The sequence below is a fragment of the Jaculus jaculus genome, chromosome 11 (assembly GCF_020740685.1).
Source record: "Jaculus jaculus isolate mJacJac1 chromosome 11, mJacJac1.mat.Y.cur, whole genome shotgun sequence".
Classification (NCBI taxonomy): domain Eukaryota; kingdom Metazoa; phylum Chordata; class Mammalia; order Rodentia; family Dipodidae; genus Jaculus; species Jaculus jaculus.
The window spans coordinates 5514567-5528926 of NC_059112.1; the positions used below are offsets into that span (position 1 = coordinate 5514567).

Sequence of the window (14360 nt, forward strand, 5' to 3'; positions counted from 1 at the left end):
ACTTGTAAATACAGTACAGTCTTTATCTTGCCCGACCATCTATTAAATTTATTATCCATTATTTAGTTTATGTGGCAGCATATTGGCATGATAGGAAAGGCTAAGAGAAATGAGTCCTTCACATTGGTTTTTATTTTTTCAAAAGATACCTTACAGATCTAGATAGTCATAGAACACTGAAAGTTTACAGTTTAAAATCTTTACTTGTAACCTTTTTAATTTTGCACATTTAATTCTTCTCCCTATCTCAGGACTACGAACCAATTTAGAGTAAGATGACCCAGTGCCCTGCTGGGCTGCCCTGCTTCTGTAATTAGTTACAGATATCTATCTATGAACTTTGAGATTCCACTGAAAAAGCAGTGAGGTACATCACAGAATGTCCTGCCCTATTTGGTGACCTCATTGGTTTAGGAAATCAGAAAGTCACACTTCTTGCCACTCTACCTCACAACCACAGACCTCGGATGACTCCTTTCTCTAACAGACCCAGCTCGAACCCATAGGAAGTAGAGCTGGTCCCCAGCAGGATAATGAGCCTGTGAATGCTGAGAGCATCAAGTCCAGCCCACCATGCTCGTCCAGCCCCCAAAGGACACACAGCTGACCTCTTCAATCAAAATTGTTTAGATTTTAAGCAAATGCAATAACATCTTCAACAAATTTCAGTAAAAATGACCAAGGTCACACTTATTTTGGGGGGCTCCTTTGCAGGATCTGGCTTTCATAGGGCTCACTGTGCAAAGGGAGCTCTTGGAAAGAATCTATCTGTGTGCTCACCCTGAGGTCAGTGCTCGAAGGGCATTAGCGCTGTGGAGCTGGGCGCCTTGGCTTAATCCTGGCTCTATGGCTCAAGGTTGGTCAACTTGAATGAGTCACTTCCTCACCTGCACAGTGTGACAGTGTGATGCCTCACTTGTGATGGTTGATGTGGGAGGAAGAGGAGCCCAGAGAGAGGGAGGAGCGCACCAAGCACAGGTGGTGGGTGGCAGCTGATGATGCCTCCTGCCATGGTAACCAATGCAGCCTCACAGTGGTCCATGCTGGCAGCTCAGCCGGCTACACTGTCACCCAGAAGGCAGCTGGTTCCAAAGAAAGAACTCCACAAGGAAACGAAGGGCTGCACACAACCCCATGGAGCAGCGGTTCCCTCCCCACAGCTCACATGCTTGTGGTCTTCCCTCTCGGAGCGCTGCTCTCAGTCTGACGTAGAAGTACACTTAACAGACTCATACAGTTTTCCTGTATATTAAGGCTTTCTGTTAAAAAAATTCTGGGCTGGAGAGATTGCTCAGTGGTTAAGGCGTTTGCCTGCAAAGCCAAAGGACCTTGGTTCAATTCCCCAGGACCCACGTAAGCCAGATGTACAAGGTGGCACATGCATCTGGAGTTCCTTTGCAGTGGTTGGAAGCCCTGGCAACCCAACCCATTCTCTCTCTCTCTCCCTGTCTCTCTCTCTCTTTCAAATAAATAAATAAATACAAAATATTTTTAAAATTCTGGCCTTTTAATTCATTCATTCATTCATTCATGCAACATGCTACATACTTTTTTGTGTATGAATATTGTGTGGGTCTGTGTGTGCATGTGTGTGCTATGGTGTGAGTGTTTAGGTCAGAGAGTAACCTCAGGGGGTTACTGCTCTCTTTGTATCTTGTTTGAAACAGGGAATCTCCTGCTGTTGTTTTGCCACAGGGGAGCTCAGACTAGCTGGCCTGTAACATCAGGATTCTCTTGCCTCTGCCTCCCATTGACTTAGGGATGCTGGGGTTGCAGACGTGTGTGCCACTGCGCTTCTGACTTTACGCAGGAGCTGGCACATGAACTGCAGTCGGCAGGCTTTGCAGGGCAAGCACATTTCACGGCTGAGCACCCCCCCCCCCCGCACACACCACACACACACCACACACACACACACACACACCACACACACACACACACACACACGCACACACTACCTCCCCGTCATCACACAGCACTGGGCTGGATACCACAGAATATGAAAACATAACTCATTTCCTCTTTTCCTAATTATTTGCAGCTTAGTAAAAGCAATAACATTCATGTAAACAACTATGGTAATATGTAGAAGGTGTAAAGAGGGTAAGAAAAGTTGAGGCACAAGGAGGTGAAAATAATTTGAGGATTAAGGACCAACCCAACCTTAAAGAAGGTAGTACCTTGGAGGTATCTTGAAGGACAATTATGAATCCGAAAAGAAGAGCCCTAGAAAGTGGGAGGGAGCAAGGGAACAAAGACCAAGTCTGGAGGACCACGAGGGTCAGTCCTGGAGGTCCTAGCGGACAGGAGACTAATCTGGATGCAGGGGCAGATGAAGAGGCCCTCAGAGGCTCAATCGCAATGGCGCTCTACCCTCTATTTCTACCTGGAGCTGATCTTAACTTCGATTAAGCTGTACTAAAACTAAATATGACTTTTGAAAAGAATCTCGTACGCTGCTTTCTACGGTGTCCTTTTAATAATTAGAAAAAAGCAAAGGAATTTACCTATTTTTCATGGCATGTTATTGGGTCCTTTGATTTTCAGGAGCTCAACTGGCAAATTGCAAGCATAAGCACTGAATACCATTTGCTAGTCATCAGGGGCAGATGTATTTGAGGCGTGCAGTCAAGTTGCAGCATGGAAACACCCATAGGTGAAGGCACAGGCTGCTGGAAGGAAGCCTGTTGGGAAGCATCTGACAAACAGAAGAGCTGGCATGTGCAATCAGCTACTTCAGGAATGGGCTGAATGGCTGGTGCATCAGCTTGAGTTTCAGCCTCTCCCTAACGCTTGCATTGAACACCCAAGTAACCTTCAGTTGCGCTCTTAGCACTTAATCCCAGTGCAGTGTGCAGCATGGCAAACTTACCAAGCAGAAAGAAGCCCTGCCCTGGAAAGGGGTTCATTGTTCATGTCAGGATGAAACTCCAGCTATAGAGGCATAAATGCCCCAAGGTGAGAGGTAGCATCACTTTATAAATCATTAACTCCATTGATTTGTGTAAATAATGTATTTGTAGCAAATGATACAATGGAAGGAAAAGGTTTCCTTCCTCTGGAATTGCTGGGAAGTTGGATTGCAGTAACATTGGCATTTTTTTCCCATCCATACTTAGTACTGTGATGAGGAAAGCCTTAATGTTCCAGGCAAACATGATCTCAGGTTCTGTTGCAGGTCCGTTTATACGTAGCATCCCTTCAGCAATAAAGTAAATGTTTGTGCTCTGCGAGTCGCCCCTGGTGTGGCTCCGGTACAGTTCGTGCTCTTTCTAGCAGTCCCTCTATCTCCTTTCTCGGTGGCGTCCACAGAAGGACCACCCGAAGATGCTCACCTGTCATCCAGACCTAGGTAGGGAAGCTTTCTGGAGAGAGGGCCCTGGAGTTGGAATCATAAAGAAAGTCTTTGTGTTAGCCACGTAAGTGACTTCCACTGAGGTCCAGCTGTGACGCCGATTTAGCTCCATCGCCAGAGAGAACCTGATCATGGATGATGGCCTCCAAGCTGGCTTTAGCTCGTCTTGCAGGCACACCGCCAGATGGGTGCTAACATCCGGAGTCACAAGCTTAATCTGGTGTCTTCAGCAGGTCACAAGTGACCAGGAATCAATTGTGGGTGGAGCTTAATGAGAGGGTTGTTACAAACCATGCCACAGCCCACCTGCGGCAACCTTTGGGTCATCCTAACTGGTCCACCTAGTCTTGCTCTGGATTCTTGCTCTGCTGATCTCTGTCGCCATCGCCATGAGCTGCTGAGACGTTCTCCTGCCTGCGCCTCCCACCTCCCTGCCAGCAGCAGTGGCTGGAATTATGAACGGCCACTGTGACTTACAGCTGCTTACGTGGCGCCTAAGGCTCGAACTCAGGTACTCCAGCTTGAGTACCAAGTGCTTTATTCACCAAACCGTCTCCTCAGCCTCACAAACCACAGTCTTTAGATAGCCAACTATGATGCACTTTTAGTCCTTTTAAAAATCTATTACTTTTCTTACTTTTATTACTTCCTTTGGGTTGCCTTTTCTTTTGTAACTTCCCTCTCAGATACTAAATAATAGTACTATGGTGTAAAAAAAGTGATAGCTCAGATAAAGCATATTTTGGGGGTTAACAATTTATCTGTTCTATAAATGCAGTCTGTGAGCTGCTCTGCTGTGTGTACATATACGTGTTGAAACCTGATCTTTAGGTCAATCAAGTATTTATTTGTAACTTATTACTATATATTCTAGAAAAGAAACTGAAGAGAAATTTTCATCACTATTAACCATGAAGCTATGATAATTACATATAAGGGGTATGGACCCTAACATCTCAGAGTATCATCATCTGCATGAAGCCACAGAAATTCACATAATACCTCTGCACCAGTTTCCTTTTCTTTTTTATAAATATTTTATTTTTATCTTTATTTATTTATTTGAGAGAAAGAAGCAGAAAGTGAGAGACAGATAGAGAATGGGCACACCAGGGCCTCCAGCTGCTGCAAATGAACTCCAGATGCATGAGCCACCTTGTTCATCTGGCTTACTTGGGTTCTGGAGAATTGAACTGGGGTCCTTTGGCTTTGCAGGCAAGTGTCTTAACCGCTAAGCCATCTCTCTAGGACCCTGTTTCCTTTTCTAATGAAACAGGAATCAAAGTAACTATTTCATGGAGTAATTGTAAGGGATAAAGTAGGTAATAAAATGTTAGCTGCCTTATGAAGCATCTGTGAATTCCTGTGAGTGCAAAAGAAGTCATAACTTCATCCTTTATTCCTAAAGCAACCTTTCCTGCTCTGTGTGTGTGTTTTAAATAAGAGTTGATCTTCCTGATCTTTGCCTCAAGATTTAGCACTCTTCTTCTTCACATTGGCAATCCGGTTTGTCTCTGCCAGAACTCCGGGAGCTCAATCGGGTGACACTTGCTGGCAAGGGGTTATGAGGCACTCGAAGCCTAGCGCTCGGTGTGACAGAGCGCAGCATCCTCACGTAGAGGGTGACTAAAACCGTGCATATGTCCATCCCTCTGTTCTTCCTCAGTGACATAACCTGAGTAATACCACTGCGGCTTCACCTCAAATATCAACACCTTTCTCACTTAACCTTACAGCTCACAATCAACAACTTAATCTTTGGTTCTCTTGTAAGTCCCGAACTCTAATTCTATGTCATAACCAAAGAGCTGCATAGAAAGCTAAGACCTATACTGCCCTGAAGGGGGCATAGAACGCCATCCCAGCCATTACTTAATAAAACTCATGCAGAACATAATATGCGTGTGCTTAATTCTTCTAGCCTTATGGGGGACATGTCAATATTTTTGTCTTACAATTTAGGAAACTGAGGCTCAGATTGGCACATAACTTTCCCAAGACCTCCCTGTTCATTAATGACATAATAGACTCAGTCACAGGGTGGAGGTGTGGCTCTCTCCACCACATTTCAGGCTTTGTTCTACGTCTCATCTCTGTTCTGTGTCTTGTTGCTGCTCCTTCTACAAGGTCTCAAATTATATCTTCTATTCCAAATACCAACATCAGACATTAATATCATCTGGGGAGACATTGTAAAAATATAAATGGCCCAGTTCCTTCAGACCAAATAAAGCAAAAATTTTGGGTAAAGAGCCCCAGAATGTATAATTTGTTTTCAATTCAGCCAATAATCCTACTGCATCGTAAAGTTTGAGAGTTAGTGAGTTACATAGGGATATGACTGCTAATAATTTTTCCCATTTCTTCAACATTTAATCTTGGGTAGATATTGACTTAGTTTTTCTCTCTTGTAATAACAGGTGGATGAGATATTCGTAGATTCAGCCTTGAACAAGCACTATATCAAGAACAACGTAGTCAGACGGACGTATGTATATTTGTGTAACAAATGGTAAAGGATACAGGGCCATTCGTATGTTCTGCTTCTTTGTGGACCAAGCTCTTGTAAGAACTGTTCATTAACATTATCTCTTCCACACTCTCAAGACATAGGCCTGGAACACCTTTGTAAGTTAGCTCTAGGATTTGGAGAGGAGGGTAAGATAAGTGCCGTACTGAGTACTCCCCAAAAGGCAAAACCGGGACTCACCCTTGATCGGCAGCTGGTGAGGCCAGGACCTCACTGACTCTCCAGCCTGGGGAACACCCACCACATGCCGCTGCATGCGCCTCCGGCTCCGCTCTTGACAGATAAGCTATTTCAAAAGCATTACCCAGGCAAACTTTGCTGCAAAATAGGATCAGAAGTTTTACCTAGTGGCAGAGGACATGCCCAAACAAAAAAAAATCCTTGCTATAAGAAATTTTCTGGGTTTTTTTCTTTCTTTTTTTGTGGAGAGGGAGCCTCATATCAGTTGCAAGACTTGCTCAGAGGCTTAGCCATGTTATTTTGAAAAGCACGTAGCAAAATGGATAGACACACACAGATGAGTATGTATGTATGTATGATTCTTCTTCTTAAAGAAAAAAGATACTTAAACAAAAATATACTTATGGCACCCATCATTTTGTATAACAAACATCCACTAAAAACTGGAAAAAACAATTTTTTATATAAAGGAGTATTTTTAGATATATTTACTTGAAGGAAATAGTAATTACTCTTGTTACTGTGAACTAATACATTATGGGAGATATACTGTCTTTAAAATGTTACTGGTAACTACCAACATGTACTTTTTTTAATATGAATTGGGTAATTTAGGAGGTAAAGAGCACATAAATGATGGAACTTTCTAGATATCATGCATTATATTTTCAAGTTCTAATTTGTCATAGTATTTTTAATAGCATTTTCATGGTGTTATGAATTCCTTTGGATTTATAGTCAGGCTCAACTATGTAAGTTTTTGTGGGAGGTTAGGGAAATTATACTCGGAAAAAGCAGTTTTAATTCCTCTTACTTAAGGTGGAAGATATGAAGATACCTGTTTGCCACTTGAAAATAAAATTCTTGTATCTTCCTATTCCAGAGCCTAAATAAAACATGATACAATTTCCTGGTTTTTAGTCAAAAGAGTCAGGAATGATGACCTCATGCTTTTTAGAGTTTTTGTAAAAACAGAATATATAAAAAATCAATATGTGTCACTTCAGTTTTTTAAAAAGGCCTTAAGTTGGTTGATTTCCCTATTTGAAGAGCATGAAAAAATTCAATTCCGCAGGTGAAGAGACTTGAACCTGTTTATAAAAAAAAGTTCAAGGACCAGGGCATGTTTCATCTGGATGAGACCTAGCACCACACTGTGATGTATTGAAATAATTTATGTGATAAAAGGATTTCATGTTTTATATGTATCCTGACTGACAGACATGCCATTTAAATATGAAAATTAAGACAGATATTAAATCCAATACAAAGAGCTTACAAAATCATAAGTGAATCAAGAGAGGCCAGACTATTAGGAAAACACATATCCCAGGAGATATAATGACTTCCCTGGGCAGAAAAGCTGCATATCATGGGTGCTGTGGAGCTGATCTATACATCAACCAGATGATTTATTCTTCTACAAGAGCATGAAGCTTTTATTTTGATAATGACTGCTTAGGTCTGAGACTTACCGAACTATAGTCAAATGCCTTGATGGAGAAAAAGCTTGACACATAATAAAAGAAGGAACACAAAATAGCCTTAAGCCAGCAAGCAGAAGACAGAGGCCATGAGAGGATAATACAGCCCTTGACATTCTCAGCAAGTGAGGCAAGCACAGGGGAGCAGACAGAAGGAAGCCAGATGCCCTCTCTGAATGTGTGCCTTTCTCTTGCGTCGTAGTGCAGAGGGAGATGTTGCGGAAGCCGATGTCATGGCGTTCCAGTTCCCCGCTACTGAACCAAGAGCCGAGAGAGAGAGCAAAACCCACGCTGTCTTAAATCAGAAGATAAGGAATAAAAGAGCCTTCCCAATAAATGTCTCCGCAGTTCAAGCGAATGGTAAGCACCACGCTTTCTATGTGATAAGAGCGTCTTTATTGGGTCTATGTTTTATATAGTCACAATCCACTTACCATTTTCATTCCAAATAATCATTACAATTCATATGGGAAAAAATCCAACTTCAGGATGTGATAAGTCTTAGTATTCTGTGATGAGAAGCACATCTGACGTTAGTCATCAAGTGGTTTTTCTGGAGAATTGATTGGCACTCACCCCCAAGACACTAACAGAGGGTTAATCTGACCTAACCACTGCCTCCATGACTAAGCAAGTGAAAATACCAATATTAAGCAATAAGTGCATTTCTGGGTGGGACCTTCTAAAAACACAAACCCGTTCGCTGTCTTTGAAAAGCATGGGTAGTTTCTGTGTTAGGAGCTAGTGTCTTCCTATGAGCATGTGGGAAAAATGGTGACTGACCTTTGGAGTCACCAACACCATCAATTAACAGTGCTTCTAAAGATCACCGGGGAAAACACATCTTCCTTTCCTCTTTTTGTTGCCTTTAGCTTATCACACCACATCACATCCCTGAATTAAAGAGAAGCGGTCTTCACCAAGGCATATCTTTCTGCCCTTGCTATAAAATATCTAACTGACTTCTGTAATCTAATTATGTAGGGAAATTCAGCTTCATGGATATTAAAATTCAGACAAAAAGGGTTAAGGCATTGAATACAGGGAGCAAAGATTTAAATTTAGATTTCTAATTTCTTTTTTTTTTTTTTTTTTTTTTTGGTTTTTCGAGGTAGGGTCTCACTCTAGCCCAGGCTGACCTGGAATTCACTATGTAGTCTCAGGGTGGCCTCGAACTCATGGTGATCCTCCTACCTCTGCCTCCCAAGTGCTGGGATTAAAGGCATGCACCACCATGCCAGGCTAGATTTCTAATTTCTTGATGAGCATCATTAACTAGGAGTTTTGTGTTCAAACAAATTCTGAAATTATGAAGCTGGGAATTAGCTCAGTGCCCAAAGCATTTGCCTCACAAGCATGAGGGTCCAAGTTCAGGTGCCTAGAACCGAAGTACACGCTGGGCAGGCATGGAAGCCCACCTACAATGCTAGGGAAACGGGGTGTCTGTGGGCCAAACAGACCAGCAAGACTAGCTGAATTAGAGAGTCCTGTGTGCGAGTGAGAGACTCTGTAAGTAAGGTAGAAACTGATCGAGGAAGACACTGACCTCACCCTCTGGCCTACACACACACACACACACACACACACACACACACACACGTATGCAAACACATTTACACACATACCAGAAGAAACTTAGAGATCCAATGTTTTTTGCTTCTTAGGAAACCATCCCTAATATCAGCATATTTGAAACTCTGGGAGTCAGGCTAGCCAGAGAGTCCACTAAGCTGCTCACAGCATGTTTCAACAGATGCGTGCAGATTCCTCCCCTAAATTCCAATGAGCACCCAACTTACGAGTGTCGGAACCAGTGAGTTATATCTGCAAGGAAGCAGGATGCCCTGCCCTCTCACAGGTCGAGCTGACTCTGGGAAGAAGCTCCAAGCAGAAGTGGCAGTCCACAGTGCAAGTGAGCAGGAGCTCGCGGCTGTGATGCGCCAGGGAGTCAGCTACTCGGGGACTAAAGACACCGACCTCCCCACCTACAAGAAGGGAACCTATTTTCTTTGTTAGGTGGGGAGTTACATGAATTGAAGTTGTGAAACAATAGCTATCCTGATAAGTTATGTGATAGGTGTGTATAATGTCCAATAATGAGTTAATTTGCCAGGAATTTAGAAGCCTAAACCATCTGAAACAAGAAATGAATATGATATGGTTTCTGATTGCCTGGGTGGTTTTTTTTTTTTTTTTTTGCGCCTTTTTTATATCTTAAGGGCTCATCTTGTGAGTTTTGCTTATTTTAATAACTTCTGGATTAAAAAGTGGGATGCTCTGGAGGAGAACCCAGTTAGAGAATGACCTAACTCTGGCTTCCCCGTGCCCCCTGCAGCCCCACTGCAAAAAGCCTCTACCTGTGTGTCCATTCTCTTAACCCTGAGGTCGCAACGGTAACCTTTGTTCTGGGAGCTCAGTAAAAGAAGACGAGAGAGTAGAAGGCCACATTGCCCCAGAGAGCAGGGGAGAGGAAGAAAATCAGCTTTCTTGCTGAGGCCTGGGAGGTGGGGAGCGGGGTGGAAGCACTTGGTGGAGAGTGGCTGTCTGCTGTCAAGTCTCCAGCAAAGCCCATGGGAACCAGCTGAAAGCGAGCGAAGCTGGAGGGTTTGCTAAGGTTCACCGTAGGAAGGAGCTGTGCTATTTGCCTTTTTAGTGCATTAATAAGGGCAAATTAAATTTTGCTTGTTTTTTTTGTTGGTTGAAGTTGAACAAGAAATTTTTTTTTTAAAAAAAAGCTATGTTTGAGAGAAAACTGAGTTCCTCCCATAGATTAAACACTGATACACTTGGCTGACTAATTTGAGTCTTGCACTATGTGCTCTTTGGGGGTGCCTGTAGGATACTTTGCTGTTGTTTAACCTTGGGGATGATTTTATTAGGATTTGAGAGGTAAACACTGGAGAAGACAAGCTGCAAATCCAGGGAGCCTCAAATCTTGCCAGTTGCTGGGAGGGCACAGATGGAAGAGAGGTAGAAAGGCCTTTTGGGTGAGGGTCTGTCTGTAAGCAACAATACGAAAAGGTGCCCAGGAAAGAGTCTTCGGAGAAAAACTAAGAGAGCTCAGACTGTGACAGTAAGAATGCTTAAAATTTGACCAGCATCCAAAGAAAACATAGAAAATTAGAAAGGAAAGGTTTTGAATGAAAACTCGGAAAAGCAGCTGGGCTTAGCAGTGAAGATCTGCAAGCAATCACCTCACTGGAGGTGCTCCTGGGAGGGATGAGCACACCATCTCATCAAGGGGTAATTATTCCTCCCTTGTGTTTACATCTGCTTGGCACATGTCCAGGTGCAGCTGTCCTGGGCGGTGGTCTCCTGGCAGGTGATTGATAAGTTAATGTTCTGGGTAGCTTAGAATGTCATGTCTCCACCCAGGGCCAAAGGTAGAATTCAAATTGTATTCTTTGACTAGAAGAATCTGTCTCTTAATGGACCTCAACAAAGCCCTGGTCCCTCCTCACTCCTCCCTTTCACAGACATTTTAATCTTGTTTATCACATTATTTACATTATTTAATTAATTTATTTTTTGTGGTTGTGTGAGTACATGCACGCATGTGCATGAGGAGCTGAGCTAAGATCTCTTGCCACTACGAGCCAATGCCGGATGCATGGACCACATTTTGCATCTGGCTTAACATGGGTGCTGTGGAATCAAACCCAGACTTTCAGGCTTCAGGCACTGAGCAACCGTACCAGACTCAGCATTCTAATTTTAAGGAGAACATTCGTGATGTTTCCTTTTCTTAAAGCTGGTGTCACCAGGGAATGGGAGGGTCCACCACGGATACAAGGGACGGCTTCTTCAATGCCTCCAAGCTGCTGATGCCTAACTTTCATCCGCTCAAGAGTTGAAGCCCTAAAATCATACAGGAGATGGGCATACTACCTCTAGATGAAATGGGATGAAGAAAGGTTTATGGTCTCCACTTCTGCTGACTTTCAGGTCTGGCAGGACAGTCAGGGAGACCCAGATGGACAGACTGCTATAGGGTCATCTGATGGCCACCTCAGCTGTAGTCAGATTAAAGGAAGTGTGCTTCTTTCAGTTGTAAACAAAATACTATGTGAATATTGTGTCTGTCTGAATGGCCTCTCCTGTGGTCTGCAGTGGGCTCACCCTCAGATGCCCTACAGCAATCCATCAGCATCCATTGTATTTGAATAAACAATAGTTTAGCTTTCATTGTGGTTAGTTCATTTTCTTTTTGAGAAGGTCATACATGTGGATAGCGTGTATCTTAATCACATTCCTCTTGTCCGTCCCTCCCGCTTCTTCTAAATCCTTCTCCTCAATTCCGTTCCTAATGGCATGTCTTTTCTTGTGACCCACTTAGTTTCATGTGGGTTCTCACATGAGCATGGGTGAGGGGTTATTTTCCAGGGCAGAGCCAACTTACCAGTGGCTATCCTACCCCTCAGTAACCGCTCACTGCCAATAGCTCCTGTGGAACAGGGAGGCTTCATAGGCTCCTTGTGTGTTAGGATTTTAACTTGGGGTCCTGCTACCTCAGCTTTCCAGGTGCTGGGATTACAGTATGCATCACCATACCCAGCTAATAATCTTTTTTTATCATTAAGAACATACCTAGTGTGGATACATCAGATGTTGTAAGATCTTTTCCCTCCTCCCTACCCTCAGTCTGCGGAGGGCCATTCTGAGTGGGGTTGCTGGTACTCCTCATGGGACTGTGGATCATGTGATGTGAGAGCAGCAGTCAGTTATTGGTGTCTTCTGCAAAATTCCCTGAGCCTTGGTGGGTGAGTTTTAAGTCTACTTCAGTGATGAGCTCTCAGGAGCCTCTGGATCTCTGCTTTTGTGTGTGTTGCGTGTCCTCAGCATCTGTCTCCTTCACACTGGCACTGACTGTCAGGCTCACCGTGGAAACAGCACTCTTGCTCGGCTCCCATTTCCTCATAGTGTCAGCTGGGCCTTCACTGAAATGGGAAGAGTGGCTAATCCCCTCAGGTCTCACTACCTTCTGAAAAAGAAAACCAGATTCTTCGACAGAGAGTGAAGTCAGCGTAGGTTAAATTGCATAAGTGTTATTAATTTAGGTAAATTTTGATGGATGCACCTCCTCTTTTTGCCGAAGACTAGTGGGAGCTTGATGCTGGAGAGCATATTTGCCTCCATAGGATTCTGACCTGGTTCCCAGTTCCAGATATGGGTTCCTTTCCACTGAGTGGATCTCTTATCCAATCAGAAAGACATTGGTTACCCACCAATTCTGCATGCCACCATTGCACTGGTGTGTACTTCCTATCAGGCTGGTTGCTTCTGAGTAGCTTAGACCCCCGCTTGCTCACACCACTTTTGGCCACTTTCCCCCAGTAGCTCATGTAGCACTTTCCAGCACTAGACAGGCTGACTGTCTGGGGATTGGCTCTCTTCTGGATTCTAGCCAGGTCTCTCTGAGTTCTGTTTCAGCAGAATATGGTGTCATCAGCAATAGGGTCCTATATTTTACCTTAGGCAGATAATCGAGTGCTTTGATAGAAGCCTGTCTTGTTTTGGGGACTTCATAGGTCTCTCTGATCAACAGGTCATTGTGGGTAGCAACTGATTTCTGATACTGGGAGCTACAAGCCAGAGCCATTTTTTTTTTTAAGTTAGGCTTCATCACACCCTCTCCAGGGCCCTTCTTTCCAGATGCTCCCCCTACACTCCTGTTGAGGGTTAAATCCTTTAGTCTACCTTCAAGGATAAAGGTTTCTATGGTACCAGGTTCTATTAGGGTTAATTTTGTGTTTATTTTCCCCAAGCCTCCCTTCCCCTCCCCACAAACCGTTTCTTCCCCACTGTCTGGGCCTCAAGTTGCCTATCAGGTGTGCCAGCAACTCAAGCTGATCCAGGTTAGAAACCGCAGAGAAAATGCAGTTGTCTTTCTGTGATTGTATGTGTGCGGTGAGTAGGAGGTGTTCAGATTCCACCCATTTTACTATAAATTTTATTGTATCTTTTTTTCTTAATGCTGAGTAGAATTTCATTGTGTAAATGTGACCACAACTTTGTTATCCATTCATAATAATGGGCACCTGGGTTGCTTCTAGCTCTTAGCTATGATTAATTGAGCAGCTATAAACATGATTGAGCAAATATCTCTGTAGTGAAGCATGGATCATTTAGGGTAAATGCCCAGTAAGGGAATAACTGGGTCTGCTGAGAGCTCTATGTTCATCCTTTTCAGGACTCTCCATATTATTTCCCTAGTTGTTGTACAAGTTTCCAGTCCCACCAACAGTGGATGAGGGTTCCTCTTTCCCCACATCCTTGCCAACATTTGTTTGTTGTCATTTAATTTAATTTATTTATTTATTTAATTTTTATTAACATTTTCTATGATTATTAAAAAAAATCCCATCGTAATACCCTCTCTCCCCACCCACACTTTCCCCTTTGACATTCCATTCTCCATCATATTACTTCCCCACATGTGATTTTTTTTAATGATTACCATCCTTACTGGAGTAAGGTAGACTCTCATAGTTGTATTAATTTTCAGTTCTCTGGTGACTAGAGATGTTGAGCATTTCTTTAAGTGTGTGTTTGCCATTTGTATTTCTTCCTCTGAGAACTCCCTATCCAGCTCTCTACCCCATTTTTTTCCAGTGCGTTGTTTGATTTTTTTATTGTTTAGTGTTTTTTTTTAGTTCTTTGTAGATGCTAGATATTAGGCCTCTGTCAGTGGAATAGCTGGCAAAAATTCTCTCCCATTCTGTGGGAAATCTGTTGGCTCTGCTTATGGCATGTTTGTGGAAAAGCTTTTTGGCTTCATGTCATCCCCTTGGTTGAGTGATTGTTTAATTTC

The 14360-nt window shown here is 43.2% G+C and overlaps 1 protein-coding gene across 1 annotated transcript in view; it reads left to right on the forward strand.

Moving 5' to 3' along the window:
• Positions 1-14360, forward strand: part of Tmprss11a (transmembrane serine protease 11A) — a 57190-nt gene that overhangs the window by 25498 nt on the left and 17332 nt on the right. The window contains exons 9-10 of the mRNA XM_012950344.2: positions 5776-5843; positions 7752-7909. Coding sequence (XP_012805798.2) covers positions 5776-5843; positions 7752-7909 — 226 coding nt within the window. The remainder of the gene's footprint in view (positions 1-5775; positions 5844-7751; positions 7910-14360) is intronic.